Source organism: Microcebus murinus, chromosome 10 (assembly GCF_040939455.1).
Source record: "Microcebus murinus isolate Inina chromosome 10, M.murinus_Inina_mat1.0, whole genome shotgun sequence".
In the NCBI taxonomy this organism is placed as follows: domain Eukaryota; kingdom Metazoa; phylum Chordata; class Mammalia; order Primates; family Cheirogaleidae; genus Microcebus; species Microcebus murinus.
In genome coordinates, this window is record NC_134113.1 from 13,705,529 (window position 1) to 13,723,447 (window position 17,919).

Sequence of the window (17,919 nt, forward strand, 5' to 3'; positions counted from 1 at the left end):
TGGAAAGCAGGAATGGGGGGGAGAGAGAGAAATTGCTCCCCAAATCTCCAGGTGAACTTGACAGCCGAGAAGTGTGTTTTCTGATTCAGCTGCCTTCGATTGAATTCAGGAAGGCAGGAAGAACTGCCAGATTCAGCAGGTACTGATATCTGTAATCAGGTTTTTTCTGTATTTGTGTGCTTTTGCACACTTGTCTGTTTTGCGGCTGGTTTTGTGTTATATGAGCCTCTAGAGCAGTGTTTCTCCACCTCTTTTTAAAAATCATCACATACACCCCAGGGGCCTTTTAGATTCCCCCACCCACCCACCCAATTAAATTCCATGAGATTTTAATACCAAACCATTGGAATATCTGACTTTTGTTGGTTTTTTGCTTCCACAAGAACTAATTTTTGCCCCTATTAAGAATGCCTGTGGCCTGGCACCGTGGCTCATGTCTGTAATCCCAGCACTTTGGGAGGACAGAGCAGGAGGATTGCTTGAGGCCAGGAGTTTGAGACCAGCCTGGGCAATACAAGAGTCCATCTCTACAAAATAAAAATAAATAGCCAGGCATGGTGGCACATGCCTGTAGTCCCAGCTACTTAGACTGAGGTGGGAGGATTGCTTGAACCCAAGAGTTCAAGGCTACTGCACTCCAGCCTGGTGACAGTGAGACTCTGTGACAAAAAAAAAAAAAAAAAAAAAGAATGCATGTAATACAGTACATTTATAGTAATAGGGAAACAAAAATCTTTTTTTCCCCTTGTATTTAACAGCGGGATGATTATCTCTATTTTAAGCACTTTTGGCAAGAGTTAAATATAATTATATATATGTATTATGTAGACATACCTATATATACACACACATACATATACAGTCAGCCCTCTGTATGTGTGGGTTCTGAATTCACAGGTCCAACCAACTGAGGATCAAAGATAGTTGGGAAAATATAAAGATGCTTGTGTCTGTACTGAACATGTACAGATTTATTTTCTTGTCATTGTTTCCTAAACAATTCAGTATAACAACTATTTACATAGCATTTACATCGCATTAGGTATTATAAGTAATCTAGAGATGATTTAAAGTATGCAGGAGGATGTGCGTAGGTTTATGCAGATACTACTCCATTTTATATCAGGGACTTGAGTGTCTGTGGATTTTGGTATCCTCAGGGGTCCTGTAAACAGCCCCCGTGGGAACCGAGGAATGACCGCGTGCACACACACGCACACGTATCCATATATGCACGTAGAACTTCCAGTTAGAGCTGGGGGACCCAGCTGAACCAGCCCATCTTCTCTCTAGGCCACCCTCTTGCCCCGGGGTTGCCAGTGCTGTCTTTACACACAGGCATGTACACGTGTGCAGACAGAGACTGCAGGTGGGTAGGGCATGGCAGACACTGATGAAACACCGTGCCCTCTAGCTTAGGCCCAGAACACCAAAGCCACCTGTATGTCTTCACCACCCCATCCCCCAGCCTCTCCTGCTCCCACCCGCATCAGGATGAACTGCTACATGCTGCGATGACGCTTTTTGAAATTATTTGTTATATCTCCCCAAACGGTGCCATTATTCCTTCAAAGCAGTCACCTGGCACAGTGCCTCAGACTTACAAGCCTCTGAATTGTTTGTTGGGTCAATGAATGAATGATGAATGAATGAAGCGGGTTTACCAGTATATCCCCCATTAGGAAGAATGGTTCTCAGTAAGCATTGTTTGTGTGAATGCATTGTTTTACTTTTTCAAAACTGTTCACCAAGCGCCTTCTGTGTCAGGCACTATGCTAAGTATACACACATAAACACATACTGTGCACTGTAATAAGAAGAATTGCAGCTTCTAAAAATATTAAGTCCAGGCTACGCAGGAGCTAATGCAATTTTCTCCTCAGTGCATTGAAAAATCTATTAGTTAAGAAGGCGGCTATATTTCAGGAAATTAAACCACTGTAACAGTCCAGTTCACAAATCAGAACTCCCAGTGCTTTGAAATGCTCCATTTCATAACATAAAGTACCGAGGGGATGTGCAGGCAATCCGTAAATGCTCCAGTGACCAATCCCCTTAAGCTTTGCAGAGCTAAATAGAGGATGCCTCTTGCCGGGCGATGAGAGAGGAAGAGGTTTTGTGCCACCGACATGGGGAGGGATGTGTTTGTGGATCCCTGGTCACGCGCACCTTAACTCCCTGTGCCTTTGTCATCACTCTACAATTACTTACATTTGTGGAAGGTGGTTTCTCAGTAGATTTCTGAATAATGAGCGTTTTAGGTGGAAGCCAGATACTCTTATTTGAGGCTAGGGTTGTATGCCCTGAATAAATGTTCACTGATGCTTCGCAGAGACTGCTGTCACCTGCAAAGACCAGCTTCCAGGCTCTTACAAGGTTTCCCTCTAAGTTGCGAATGTAGGAAGACGCGACATATGTAATTCAGCTCTCTGATGCTGGTTGCTGAGAATTTCGCTGTAGCTGACCTAGGGCTGCTTTTATTGAAGCAGGATTTCTAAGTTTAAAAAGAAGTACAGCCAGGAGAACTTCTTGATCCCAGAGTCATAAACTGACCTGTGAGGTATAGAGATATCTAAAGAACTCCTAATCTTACATCAACACTTTCTTTTATTAATCTTTGAGAAAGGTCTTCGCTCCCTATACATCCGACAGAGTGTCAATTTCAGGTGGGACATGTAAGCTTGGGTTAGCTTATGACTTGTTTCTGAGCAGTAAGTTGGTTGTTGATGTAGTATACAGTTATACTACATTCATCCCAGAAGACCTTGAGAAATACTGTTTTCTGTGTCTCCTAACTTGGCATTTCTTAGGGTGTGATCTGAGGACACCTGTGGTAGAATCACCTGGAACGCTGCTTCAAAATACAGATCTCTGGGCCCTGACCCAGACCCAGTGAATCATCACCACCTCTTGGTATTATCCTGGGAATCTGCATTTTCAGTAGGCTTCCTCCAAGGTTCTGATGCCTCTCAGCTGCCTTCTGTTAATCTTTTCTCCGTAAGTCACTAGAGCATGTTCCAAAAATATAGATGAGATCACATCTCTTCGCTAATGAAAATCTTCTTGCCTCCCCTACTGTCTCTAGGCCACTGTCTGATGCTCTTAAGCATGGGCTACAGTATTCTCCAGCATTTGGCCTTTCCTGCCATGCCATATCCTTCTCCGTCATTTCCAACTCCAGGTTTTACTGTTAAGTGTATCATACTGTAGTTATTTTACATGCACATGATTGTTTATATCTCTGTGCCTTCATTGGTGCTAATACTTCTCCTATCATACTTTTCTCACGATATTTAAGAAACTCAGTTTTCAACTCATTTTTCTTTTTTTTTTTCTGAATCTATAAGTGCTTTATTGGGTTTCTTGCTAGGAGCAACAAATATTTTACATGTGCTTATTATGTTAAACATTTTTTTAAGTTAGGCTGGTTTACCTCTTAATTATCTTTTTTTTTTCTTTTAATTTTTTTTTTATTTCAGCATAGTACAGGGGTATGAATGTTTAGGTTACGTATATATTGTCTTTGCCTTATCCGAGTCAGAGCTTCAAAGGTGTCCATCATTTTTCAAGACCAAATTTTAGACTCGTCTCTTTCTGACGTCTCTACTTGATTACTCTTTCTCCTTTCTCTCCTCCCACCCCACTGCTGCTGTATACAGTGGGTTCTATATCTGTGTACTCAAACAACTGAGGACTGAACATATTTTTGAAAAAGAAAAAAAAAGGTATGGTTGTGTCTATACTGAACATGTCCAGACTTTTTTCTTCTCAATAGAACAACTATTTACATAGCTTTTACATTGTATTAGGTATTATAAGTAAACTAGAAATGATTTAAAGTATATAGGAGCATGTGCATAGATTATATGTAACTGCTACACCATTTTATGTCAGGGACTTAAACATCTGTGGATTTTGGTATTCAAGGGGGGCCCTGGAACCAATCCCTCATAGACCCCAAGGATGGCCATCCTTAGTGTTTATCACAATCCAGTCCATACCGTTCTGTAATTATAAATGTGGTAGCTAATTTCCAAGATGGCACCCAGTAATCCCCATCTCCCAGTTTGATTCATTCACACCCTTGGCTCACCCCTTCTCACATTGCATAAGCTGACCTATATAACCAGTAAGACCTTGCAGAAGTGACACTATGTCACTTCTGAGGCCAAGTCATCACAGACATCCTAGTTTCCATCTCACTTTCCCTTGGACCACTCACTTTGGGGCAAGCCAGACGCCACGTTGTAAAGACACTCACTCATTCCTCCAGGGTGGCCCACATGGCAAGGAACTGAGGCTCCTTTTAACAGCCACCGTCAGCTGCCGGGGACCTATGAGAGTGCCATCCTAGGAGTAGATCTCACAGCCCAAAGCAAGTACGCAGGTGACTGCAGGCTCAGCTGACGTCTTGGCTGCAACCTCATGAGAAACGAGCAAAGAACCATCGGCTGATGTGCTCCCAAATTCCTGACAACACGGAGACCATGCGAGATAATAAATAACCGTTGCTGTTTTAGGCTGCTGCGTTTTGAGGCACCTTGTTATGCAGTAATGGGTAATGAGCATCCACTAGCCCATAGACTGCGTGAGAGCACCAGCCATGTTTTATTCATAGTGGACCCTGGCCCCTCATCCTCCCCGGTACCTGGCTCGTGTTAAGTGTTCCATAAATGTTTATTTAAATAATTTTAACAGAACTCAACTGGAGCTCCTCTCTGCTGGCAAGAATAAATACTCGCAGATGCAGATGCTTTAATAGATATGAATCTTGTCTTCTGCTCTAAGTATCATTAGTAATAATATGAGCAATTAACAACAATAGCCAATGCTTATATATATAACCCCAGCATTCTCACAATCCCGTGGAGTGTGTGCTGTAAGTGTTCCCATTTTACAGATGAAAAAACTGAGGTATGTAGAGATTTAACTCCTTGCCCAGGGTGACCCAGCCATTGAATGATGGAGCCAGGATTCAAAACCAGACAGACTCCAGCGTGTGTTGTTAACCATTTTAAAAGCTCATATTGAACCCTTTTCATGTGGCGCCTTGGTTCTCCTATCTCATATAATGCTTTTTCAAAACTTATGCAATATCGTATTATTTTATTTTCTGAGTGAGAAGATTGAGGCTTAGAGAAATAACCTTGCCAGGGTGATGGTGGTGGAATCTAAATTTTTAATCTGGCCAGTTGGACTCCCCAGCTCCTGTTCATTTCGTGGTCCTCCTCTGAGGTGCCCCCCAGAGTCTCTGCCCCACCCGAGCCCCCCTCCTTCCATTCCCAACAATTATGTTCTGAATGTACAGGTTGGTTGCCAAGACAACCACTCAGCAACAACATGAAAGGCAAATGCCTTTTCAAACATTGTGCAGCTGGGATGACTTCTTTTTTTTTTAATTTTTAAAAACATGTCAAGGTGATTTGTAATCCAAAGGAAAATGTTGGTATGGGTAAGAAATCTATTTTGAGCAATAAATATTTCCAGTATCTTGGATGAAATCGTACAGACTACAAATATAGTAACTCCCTAGGAAAAAAGCGGATAGGCTACTGTTTTCCCTATTTTACATATGAGAATATTAATGCTGGGAGAAATGTAGAAGCCAGGAATGCCTCACTCCAAGGCTTTTGTACCTGATTGCCCTGAAAAGCACTGCTTCTCAGTGAATGAAGATTGGCCTGGGTGGAGGCACGGGCTCAATTCTGACCCTGCCATGATCCAGAGAGTGGAGAGCACATCTGAATAGGCCAGTGTCGGTGGGCAAAGAGGGGACGAGAGGCAGAGTATCTAGGGCTGGAGGACTGAAAGTTGGGGTGAGGGAACTGACCCCCAGACTTCGGATGCTGGGATGATAATACCCAGCTCTTAGGCTTGCTAGGAAAGGTTTAAATAAGATAGTACATAGAGAGCTCTTACCACAATGCCTGATACCCAGCAAATGCTGGGTATTTTTTTCTAGTGTTACCATTACTGGAGCATCCCAATGCATCCTGCAAATCAACACCTTCCAGAAGTGGGCATCATTTCATGACAAAACCAGCCTCTTTTCATGTCTTTCACTTGTGTATCGGAGGTCAGGAACTTGGTGTCACCATGCAGACACGGCTGCGGTCCAGCCCTCTGCCTCCGTGCTGTGCCACTATTCTGCTCAGGTTTTCTGAGTAACTTTTTTATGGACCACCCAGTACCAGATGGAATGTAGAATGACATGCAGCATCTCATAAAAACTCCCCTTAGGGTCCACCGAGTAACTGGAAGCTTCAGGAAGGTAAATTTCCCTTTGAGAACATCTCCGAGCGGCCACTTTACATAAAGCCTGTAAAACCTGCATGCTCCTTTATCTAAGCGCATGAGGTGGTAATCTTGGGCATGATTGCATTTTTGCTAATTAAAGCTTAGACCATGCTGCTTAGAATTATTAATAGCCATCGCAAGGATAATACTCTGTCCATTAAAATAAGCCCAACTTTCATTTTTATGATCGTTTTAATTACGTGAACCCTCTGGCACGTTTATAATGAGGAAGAGCGTGGTAGGTTATTGCTCTGCCAGGTGTTGTCATCTCCATAGGACATTCCTGGGTAAGTCTGCATGGTGCCCTGCAGGTTTGCTCAACTTTCCTCTGAGGACGTTCTTCTCTCCATTCCGCCCACGACCTTAGGTCCCTGTTGGAGTGAAGTTTGTGGCAGGGTGGGAGTGAGAGGGCATCAAGAGACTGCCCCAAGAGGTGGCATGGGTGACCACTCCCACCCACCCTTCCTCCTCCTCAAACCAAGAATGTGCTTTGTGATTTGGATATTTCCCGGAGGGGCTTTGCATTTTCCACATCTCAGTTAGTGACTTTGCTAATCTTTCATATGGGAACATAGGAAAAGTGATAAGTGACTGACTTATTTCCCCCAATAAAACCATCTCCATCCTGACTTCCCTTTACTGTCAAAGGTACAGTAAAGCAGTACCCTGCTTTTATCTAGCTCAGAAAGCTAAATCATCTGAGCTGCACCAGTGCTGACCGGCATTCACTGGGAGGAGAGAAGTGGGCTCAGCAGAGGCCGGCTGTGCGCCCAGCATGAGGCCAGACGCATGCAGCAAACTGCATACTATACGCCCCCATTTTGCAGATGAGAAAACTAAGGCTCATGGAGCTTTAAGTGACTTTCCTGAGGTCACACAGCTCATTGGAAGTGGAATCACTTCTAAAGCCAAACCACGCCTCTTCCATTGTACCCTGCTGACCCAGGACTTTAGCAATTATGGACACTTCTGCTCCTAGGTGAGAAAAAAGGTCAAGAGTACCATTTGAACCTAGGCCTGGCTGACTTCATGGTTATGCACATTCATCAAACTATTTTTGAGTAATTACTATGTTGTTGCCACAGTAAAAAAAAAAAAAGAAAGAAAGAAAGAAACCATTGTCCCTGCCTACAGGAGTTGCAGTCAAGCGCAGGAGAGAGACATGGGAAATTAGACACAGTGTGGCACCGTGCTGTGCTGGAGGGAGGGGACAGCTTGTTTTGGAAGTCCTGGGGCAGTGGGGAGGTGGTGACGGGGAGGCAGGGACTTCTAAGCTGAGACATGCAGGAAGAACAGAGTGTGGACAGAGGAAGGGGACGAGCATGCCAGATGCCAGCCTACCTCTAAGAGGATGAGCCTTTTATTATACAATAGGCATACCTGCTTCTTACCACAATTACTTTCCTCCAGATGCCTTAGGTTTTCCACCCTTTCTGGGCTTTCTTTCTGAGTACAGACTCATCGGATGCCTCCTTTACTTCCGATTGAACATTTGGGCTCACTTGATTATGTATTAAGTTGGGGACCTGGGGCGACATTCAGGCCCGGGCTCATGTTGAGATTAATTTATTCCTGTAGTCGTCCTGTTCCTCGATGCATCCGAGCGCCTCACATGTGTGTTAAAAATAAAGCTGAGAGTCAGGGCAATCTAATTAGACGGCTTAACCCAACACTCTGGTGTTCGGTCTCCACCAGGCCCTCCTGCTTTGATGGTAACCAAAATAGATGAATAAGTTAATCAAAGGTCTGATTAAATAGCACGGCTCTGCAGCATGGTCTGATGATTGCCAAGCTTCAGTTCAGGCAAATTGTCAGGGGAGAGAAGAAACCGGCTGAGTTCCAAAGGCCAGTGCTTTCATGAGGAAGAGTTTTATAAAGTACACTGGAGGGAATTACTCGCTAAGTCCTCAGATCTGAAGGTGACGGCTAGTCAGAAAGCTGACTCCAAAAGGAGGCGAATGCGTTTGGGGAAAGAACACAGACCTTCCCCTGGCAGATTCTGAGGATAGCTTTGCATCTTGCCTGGTGTGGGATGGTAGACAAATGAGTCTCCTTCCTGTGCCTGCCTGCTGCCATTGGTCCGTCTGTCCATCCATCCATCCGTCCCAGATATTTGTTTTGCACCTAGTATGTATAAGGCACTGTGCTTTGATCTTGCCATCATTTGTTTAATTTCTGTCCTGTGTCAACAGTCTGACTCTGCTGGTTGTATTAGGTTTATCCCTCCAGATCACTCACCCTCCTCCTCCTCTTTGTGCCCCATGAGGCTGATGCGTAGAGACCATGTCCCCGATCTTGCTTTCTCTCTGGCTTCCATGTGGGTTGGCCAGAGGGACACCCCACCAGGGGATCGGTGGACAGGAGCAGAGTGAGGTTGAGAATTTTTTTCCCTGTTCCTGTCCTGTGGGTCGCCACAGGTAGCCTGGCCACTCGACTGAAGGTTGCTGCCCCTGCCAGGTGGCCTTACTCACATGGCCACCCGCTCTGGTTTCTAGCAGCTGTGGCCTTGGCCCTTCTGGCCTTGGGGTGGGAATGGCCCCAAGTACTCTCCCCCTCTCTGAGTCACCGTGTGGTTCATGTTACTGCCACTAAATCTGCATACACATATATAAATAGTCCCTTTAGTGTTAAATTTTCCTTAGACTCCCCAGTGTGGGTGAGCCCTCTGCCCACCCACGTCCTCACTGATACAGTGAAGTAAGCACATGGAAGTAACTGCCGTTTATGAATGGCAGAAGCTCAGAAAGGCCGAGCACACCTGTCCAAGGTGATTTGGTGATTAAGTGATGATACCAGAATCTGAATCCAGGTGTGCCTAACTCCAGAAACCAAGGCTCTGTGCTCTCCCATGTCTCAGAGACCCTCTCATTCAGTGTGAAGCACTGAAAGAAGCATTGGTATCTATGTACTTAGAATAAGGTGGGGGCTCAGGAAGAAGAGCGGGAGCTTCTGTTTGCTGAGTGTACTTTGTGTACCAGGCTCCTGAGTTCTGCACTCTTTTCATTTCTGCACCAACCCTGTGATGTAGGCATCATCTCTGTTTTGCAGGCAAAGAGACTGAGGCTCAGAGAGATCAAACGCTGGAGCCCAGCTTTGAACTTCTGTCCCTCTTCCCTTCTCCACGCTGCCCCAGGTGCAGGGTGATAGGGACTCCAGACATGGTGATTCTCATCCTTGAGACTGATACAGGGTGAATAGTTCTGTCCTCAGTGTGTTTTCATTTCTTTCTTTCTTTCTTTCTTTCTTTCTTTCTTTCTTTCTTTCTTTCTTTCTTTCTTTCTTTCTTTCTTTCTTTCTTTCTTTCTTTCTTTCCCTCCCTCCCTCCCTCCCTCCCTCCCTCCCTCCCTCCCTCCCTCCCTCCTTCCTTCTTCCTTCCTTCCTTCGCTCATGTAAGCAAAGGACCTTTGCAAAACCGAGAATACGGAGTAGCTAAAATGATGTTCTCAATAAACGTGCAGATGGAATCACGACATGGAGTGGGTTTGAGGGACGGCCTGGTCGCAGGAGTGGGCATGGGGAGTCCTTCCTCGTCGCATCCTGCGTCCTCCCTGTTCTCCCGTTTCTCCACCATCGCCATGTCAACCACATCATGGTGTGTTTGGAAAGAATGTGGTGCCTAGATTTTTTTTTAACAGCAGTAGTAGTTGCCCATTTTAAAAAGTGGGAAAGAGTGTATCAGTTAAATTTATGTATGTGTGTGTATATACACATAAATATTTGTGTTCACAGAGAAAAGGAGACAGAGAGAAACTCTCATCATCCCCAAATGATCACTATTAGTAATCCGCTATCTTGCTTGTATTTCTTCTTCTACTGCATAAATTTGGGTGTATGTGTCCTGATGCTGCTTGGTTTTACATAGTGAGTTTTGAACAAAAGCAATTTTAAGCTTACTTTTCCCCTCTTAACATCATATGCAGGTTTTTTAGAATTACATCTTAATCTACATTGTTTTAAGCCATTACTTGGTATGCTATCTGAAAAAATGTATCATGATTTAAGTAATTGTTCAATTTGGGGACATTTGATTGGTTGCTATTTCTTTACTTTTATAGCATGGTGACAAACATCTTTGGGAATTAAACTTCAGTTTTTTGTTTTTAAATTTGACTTTAAAATAAAACAGTGTCCTCAACATGGAATTATAAGAACAAAGGAGATGAATATTTTTGTAATCCTGATAAGCTGGCCCTATTTCCCATTAAAGGGCTCTGTTATAAGTGTTAACCTCTTGAAAATAAGAAGTGTGCTTTGGATCCCATGGAAATTCCCCTAGACAGCTAGGATGGGGCCCCTGCCTGTGGTGATCTTCATAAATGATCCTACACATATGAAAGCTTTTATTATGCTAGTGTTCATTTTATTTTTAGCTTTGCCTTTATGTACCAAGTGGTACCAAGGTGTGTGGCTTGCTAATGTCTCTACCTACCTGTGGGACATTGATTGCTCCATTACATCACGTGAGGATTACAGTGTCAGCACCCCATGGGTTACTCCTTTCTGGCCATTTTGTGTGTGTGTGTGTGTGTGTCGTCTATTGCTGTCAAGGTGAAGAATGTTGCATATTTTATGACCAGGTCGTCCTTAAGGGTTTATCTGAGAGTAAAGAGAAGGTAGCAATACTAATCTATTCAATTACAGCCTTTTTAATTATTATTACAGCTTTATAAAAAATAAGCATAAGCTTTAACAATACCATTGAGCACTGATCTTTAATGACACAGAAATAGAATATGATTTAAAGAAATATATTTACCTAGGAACAATTAGGTACTAGTTGCAACAAGTATATGCAGTATGATTCAAGTTCTGTACCTTTATGCCTTCTTTTTTCATATCCTTATTTTCTTCAGTGGACCTTTATAATTTCTTTAATAACAAAAATGTTATTAAAAATCTCAGCATAGGGTTTGCATGTAATAATTGTTTTATAACTATTACTTTTTCTCTTCCTTGTTTCAGATACATTTTCTTCCAGAATAAAACTTCCATGTGCCAAAATATAAATTACATAAACAAATCTTTTTAAAAAATTAATTCATTTATTCAGATTTTTATTGGATACTTTTTATTCCCAGCCACTATGTATAATATATATATAAAGAATTAACGTAGTGATTTCTTTTTTTTCCCTTTCTCCACCTCCCTCTCTGCCCTGTCCCGTCTAGTCCGAAGTTTCCTGGATCCCCAACAAACATTACTCTGGGATTTATGGTCTGATGAAGCTTGTGCTGACCAAGACTCTTCCTGCCAACCTGGAGAGGGTCATCGTCCTTGACACGGATATCACCTTCGCCACCGACATTGCGGAGCTGTGGGCCGTGTTCCACAAGTTCAAAGGTAGCTGTAACCCTGCTTTTCTCTGACATCTTTGTAGGTGTCGGCATGCCAAGAATGTGATTGTATTCTTTAAAAAAGGTGAGGTCAGCTAGATTGAGGTCATGCTAATGAAATGGTTAAGGATTTACCAATATGGTTTGAATATTAGCTCTGCTTCGATTTGAAACATGTTAGAGAAAAAAAAATGGCATGTGTTGCGTTTCCTTAGTAAATGAAGAGGTAAGGTCTATTTTTCACAAGAAGAACCCAATTCAGGATGCTTTAGAACAGATAAATATGAAATGTGCATTCTGTATGCAGACAATTGAGTGTTCGCACACCTGTGTCGAGACATGTGTTTATTGGTTTTCTCTTTTTGTCAAACGATATTTTGATTGCCAAGAAAGCCCGTGCGGTGGTGGAGATGGGTATTGATTATAGCACGTCTGAAAATGTTCTTACGGCTTTTGCTTTCTGCTAATGTTGTGGTTTATCATTTCAAGGAGGTGTATATGTTTGGCTTTAGGAGACATTCTTTCTAGTCTGGTTGGTTTCTTTGCAGCTATGAGTATAACTCTTGTCACTGCCTCAAGGTGTATGACAGTACCTGGTGAGCAATGGTGAGTCCAGTCCTTGTGTTTAACTCCAGCATGGATACAGGAGAGAAGTGACAGGTTTGCTCAAATTTGGGGCTATTGGTTTGATACGCCTCTCCCAAATGTGTTTCCTGAAATTATATTATCTTTAAAATTCTTCTCTATTTTGGGTGAATATAATAAGAAAGAAATTTGACGGTGAGATTATTCCTTTTCTCTTTATTTATTTTTCTTTTTGCAATTGTGCTCTGGCTTCTGCATTTAAAGTCTTCTCTGCCTCTTCTCTTAGCTCCTTATCCTCTGAAAGTGAAATACCACTTAATGAATTTTAAACCACAGCATCTTCATAATTCACCGGATGTTCCCGTTGGTTTCTGTTGCCATTCATGGACAGAGGGTAAATTCCTTGCCTGGCCATTGCCTGCTTCCCTTGCAGAGTGTCTTAGGTCTGGGCTAATTGAAAATCCTCAGCAAATCAAGGTGATGACTTTCTGATCCCTGGGACTCTTTTTCCCTCATCAGGATTAAAATTTACTTTTCTTATCTGTGCCAGTAATGACACTAACAAAGACATCATTTAGCAAAACTGTTGAAAACTGAGTGTGTCTCACCTCCGTGATCCCTGCTTCATTGAATGCCTGGATCTGTCCTTTCATTTTCCAAACTGGGGCCGCAGGGTTTTGCCGGAGTTGAGGTCAGAGTGTGTGTGTCTTGGCTTTCGTCGGCTGCTCTTTCAAATTCCCCTGTCTTTTCTGCATGTTTTTCTCTTTCTAATCACATTGAACTCACTGGGGGCAGTTTTTCTATAATTATGTGGTGTTTTATTCATATTTTTATGCTGGTGTTCAGTGTTCAGTGAGCCATTTATTCAACAGGCATTGATTGCATTCCTACTGGGTGTCAGGCAGCAGGGCCTGGCTCTGGAAATGAGGAGATGAGTAATGAAGGGACAGGAAGAGTTGTCACTTCTCCTCTGGGCGTTAAAGAAGGTAGCTGGGAAAGTAGCCCGGAGGAGGTGGTAATCGTGCTCTGGCTCTTCAGGAAAGAGTAGAGGGTGTGTGCAGTGGATGCCCACGTCCTCCTGCTGCTGAGGGAGCTGCCTGCAGAGGAAGGGCCCCCAGGTATCAGCCTTCCTTGGGGATGGCCTCAGTTGAAAAGAGTCACCTTGCCCATGGCCACGCCTCTTCTTGGGGGGCCCCACATCATGGAATTGCTGATGAACCTGGGCTGAACCTGCAGGTCAGCTGTAGCACTCCCTGCAGACTCCTAGGCTGGCTTCCCCCTCTGCCTGTCCTGCTGTCTGCCCTTCCCTGTCGCAGGTGCTGTTCCCAAGAGCTCTCCCTAATAAACCTCTTGCACGCTGGCCTCCATCTCAGAGTCATCTTCCTGGGAAACTCGACCTGCAGCATACATTTAGAGCTGTAAGTCTCCCTTGGGTACGTGTAACCACCAAAGTCACCGGAACAGGTGATCAGAAATTATGGAGCCGTAGATAGGAAATCATATTTATTCTCCCGCAGCTAGAACTGACCACAGTGCTTAGTGGGGTTCTATAGCCTGTAACAGCAATGCTAGTAATCATGGTTTTAAACACCCTGGTACCATACATGGAAGGGAAGGCACCAGAGCTCGTGCACCTCCCCAGCTGGCTCAAGGACTTGGGTTGGAGGACTCTGAGATTCAAGGCTGTTCCTGGGGCTGAGCAGACTATATGGGCCAAGGTCAGGACAGGGACAGAGAAAATTTGAATGCAAGGAGCTGAGTTAACGGGCTGCATTTTATTTGTTCATTCTTTTATTGGTTTATTTGGAGCATTTGTTAGGCCCCCATTGTGCAGAGGAATACATTAGGTGCCGTTGTTACCTGAAGCTGTTGAGAACACAGCACCTGCCTTCCAGGAAGTCACAAACAGGGCAGACTGCGTTACATTTTATCTATCACCAGCAAAGGAGTATAAAACATCGGAGGTTTTCCTATGCCTGCCCTAATTTTTCTGGGAAAATCTAGAGGGGAAAAGAAAAGAAGTAAGCGCATCTCTTCTCCATACATCACTTTTTTGTATAGCTTTTTTTTTTTTTTTTTTTTTGGCTGATTTGTTTGTTCTAAACTGGAACTATTAGAAGCCAGGTCATGGAACAGGAAGAAAACCTCTGAGGGCAGATTCATAAGAGGAGAAGCAGGGAAACCGTTTTGGAGACTGCCCCAGGCATCCAGGTGAGAGAGGATGTTGGCTCAGATGCAGGGGAGCAGTAGAGGTCAGAGGGGTCGTCACATTAGGGGTGCGGGTTGAAGGTCAAGTCCTCAGGGTATCCCACTGATTGGACATGGGGAGCGAGAAAGAGTGGGGGCAAAGATGACCCCCAGGTGCTGACGGTGAGACGCCGAGGACTCTAAGGACACAGGTCGTGGGGAAGACGAGGGGTTTGTTGCGAGGAGGCGGCCAGATAGAGGATTGTTTGTAAAGCAGAGGACAAGTAACTGCCATGTCTTAAGTACTTCTTCTGTTCTGGGCACTGAGCTGGAAGTTTTGCACATCTGAAAGTTAAATAAACGGGGCCTAAGAGAGGTTAAATTACTTTTCGTGCTCAGAAAGCTGTTGCATAGCAAAGCTGAAGCCCAGACCTGGCTCCGGAGTCTGTGCTCTGCCCACTGCCTGGTGCCGCCTCTCTGGGCTTCTCGGTGGAGAAGAGATGCCCAGTGACCCTGAGGCAATGTCAGCTTTTAGAGCAGGTGTGACCGCTGGCCATGGCCCCCCAGGACCCTGTCTCCCTAGTTTTAACTGTGCAAAAGAATTGGAAATAATGTGTGATTGTAGCAATTTGAGGAGGCTGTGGTGAAGGTGTAAATAATAAATGCACACCCATAATTTGAGGCTTGTGGAAGAAAGCCATGCTGAATATTCAAGATAATGTAGGGACTACGAATGGTTTTGTTACATGGATACCTTGTGTGATGCTTAAGTCGGGCTTTTAGTGTGCCCATCACCAGGACAGTGTTCATTGTACCCAACAGGTGAGTCTTTACCCATCACCTCCCATCTGCCCTCCCTCCTTGTTGGTTTCCAATGTCCTTTACATCTCTTTGTGCCCATAGTTTAGCTCCCACACATTAGCGAGAACATGTGGTGTTTGTTTTTTTATTCTGGAAATACTTCACTTAGGATGATGATCTCCAGTTCCATCCAAGTTGCTTCAAAAGACATGATTTCATTCCTTTTTGTGGCTGAGCAGTATTCCAGTGTGTGTGTGTGTGTGTAAGCACTTTTAAGCACTTACTCTGGACCAGTCATTCTGTTAAGCTCTTTATGGGTAAACTCATTTAATCTTCACATCCCACCCATGAAGTAATTACTGTGCATGCTCCTGTTTTAAAGATTTGGGAACTGATGCTTAGGGAGGCCAAGTAGCTTATGCAGGGTCTCCTCGGCTCAGAGCTCTTGAGCTGTGGAACTGGGATTTGAGCCCAGATAGTCTGGCTTTAAATCCAGTCCTCTTTACCCTGCACCCTGCATTCCCTAGAAGAGAAGTAAGGAAAAGCATGTCTATGTGGGTGAGTTAAGAGTCTCTTTGGAAAGACCCAAGTTAGGTATGTGAAAGAACTCCAGGTGACAATATAAGCTAGTTTGGAGAGGAGCAGCCCAAGGTGATACAGGCATTCAGAGAAGAGAGACTTGGAGAGAACATCAGGCACAGAAAAGTATAGTCATCTCAGCATTTGAGAAGTAAAACCTCAGTCTCCAGAATCCAGGTCCAGCATGTGACTTCCCTGAATGTCACAGTAACCATGGTTCCCAGGAGCTCTACTCATAGACTCATCGTGGTCCAGTAGAATAAGTCAGAATTGGGGCTCACCATAATGACTCTGTGACTGTGGGCAGGCGTTATGCTCCGAAGGTTTGTGTCCCCCCACAATCCATGTGCGGAAACCTAACCCCCAGTGCAATAGTATTAAGAGGTGAGGTGGGGCCTTTGGGGGCTGGTCAAGTCATGAGTGCTCTGTGAATGGGATTAGTGCCCTTGTGAAAGAGACCCAGTGGGGCTTGTTCACCCCTTCTGCCACGTGAGGACACAACGGGAAGGTGCCACCTATGAAGCAAAGAGTCTTCCCCACACATCAGGTCTGTCGGTGCCTTGCTCTTGGACTTCCCAGCCTCCAGAACCGTAAGCCATAAATTTCTGTTGTTGATAAATTACCCAATATTTTGTTATAGTAGCTCTAACAGGACTAAGACAGCAGGTTGCCTGACTTCTCTGGGCCCCTATGAACTAGGAACGATGCTAATGGGGTTGTTTTGAGAATTGAACAAGAAAACATACGTTATTCTCCTATCTTTCACTCTCTCTAAGGACTCCCACCGGAGTGTATGGGGTAATGGTGGGCGCTGTTAACTGTGTCTGCCCCGTTACCTCGCAGTTCTGTCCACAAAGCCAGCGTGGCTGTGAGTGGCTGTAAATGTTAGGTAACGTAGAAAAGCTGCACATGAAGAACATTGAAAGTATTACTTCTGAAAAGACAGTTGTCCAATGTTTATGCTTATAATAAGTTGCCTTGAAGGAGTTTGTAAAAACTCTTTGAAGTTTCTGCAGGTCTCTCTTTCTTTCTTACCTTACCCCTGCTTGTCTCGGGGGATTGGTGGAGTTGCAAGAGCTTAGCAAATGAAGAGGCCAAGTTTCAAACCCCTGCTGGTCTCCTTATCAGCAGGGTGATTTTGCAGAGGTCATTTCCCTGCCCACACCTGCTCCCAGTGGTGGTGTGAGGTCTGGAGGAGAGATGCCCTGATCCGGGACCAGGAGCCACCCAAGCCCCTGTGTTTCTCCCCCCTCCCCTTCCTCCTCTCGCCTGTGTCTGAGTTGGTTCTTCTCTCATTTGCCCCCTTTCCTTTAACTCCTTCTCCTTCCCTCCCTTCACCTGTCTGCAAGGGAAGCTCTGTGTTCCCCCCTCCATAGCTGGTGTGAAAGGAATCGAAGACCTTTCGGGACGACCGTGTAGCCCACGCCCGTCAGGTCTCCCTGAATAAAACTGTCCCTTCTTGGCCGGCCCAGTGTGACCTCTCTCTGGGCTCAGTGTAGACAGATTTCCACTCATCTCATGTCCCGACAGTTCTCAAACTTGAGACCGTTTTGCCGCAGGCAAGAAAAACAGAAATTTTTAAAAGATACAAATGTTTAAAAGATACAAATACATAATGCACTTTGAAATGACTCCCAGCAGCCGGCCTGTCTGTATATATAGGCGGTGGCACTATTCATACAGAAAGCGCTGGAATTTGGCTGGGAAAGAAACAAGGCTAGGTCTGTTTTTTGTCAGTAATTGTATAATTTTGCTAAAAGTCTGGGGCATTTCTTTTTAATCTGTGCCATGTTTTAAAAAGTTCTCCCACACTCTGTCAGTATCGACAGGATTCCTCCCTGAGCACCAGTGTGCATCGTTGTGTTTAGGGTTTTAACTCCTTCTAACTCCTGGTTGATTTTCCACCTGGAGAATTTCGATCGCCTCTCACATTTTTCCTTCCTCACACCCTCCTGCTTTCTCCACATCTCTCATCTATGCTGCCTTCGGCTCCGAGTCAGAAACTGGCCCTTTGCATTTCTTGTTCGCTACTCAGGCTGCTTCCGTCGGACCGGCCAAGACGTGTGTGTGCCGCCGGGCAGCAGCAAGTATTCCGTTCCTGGCAAAATTGGTAAAGAGGTTTTAATTATTTCCCAGT

At 44.4% G+C, this 17,919-nt stretch overlaps 1 protein-coding gene across 5 annotated transcripts in view; it reads left to right on the forward strand.

The window, feature by feature from the left end:
- LARGE1 (LARGE xylosyl- and glucuronyltransferase 1) overlaps positions 1-17,919 on the forward strand; it is a 509,251-nt gene that overhangs the window by 268,218 nt on the left and 223,114 nt on the right. For all 5 annotated transcript variants that reach the window (XM_012752220.3, XM_012752215.3, XM_012752217.3 and 2 more), the window contains one exon: positions 11,466-11,637. In XM_012752220.3, coding sequence (XP_012607674.1) covers positions 11,466-11,637 — 172 coding nt within the window. The remainder of the gene's footprint in view (positions 1-11,465; positions 11,638-17,919) is intronic.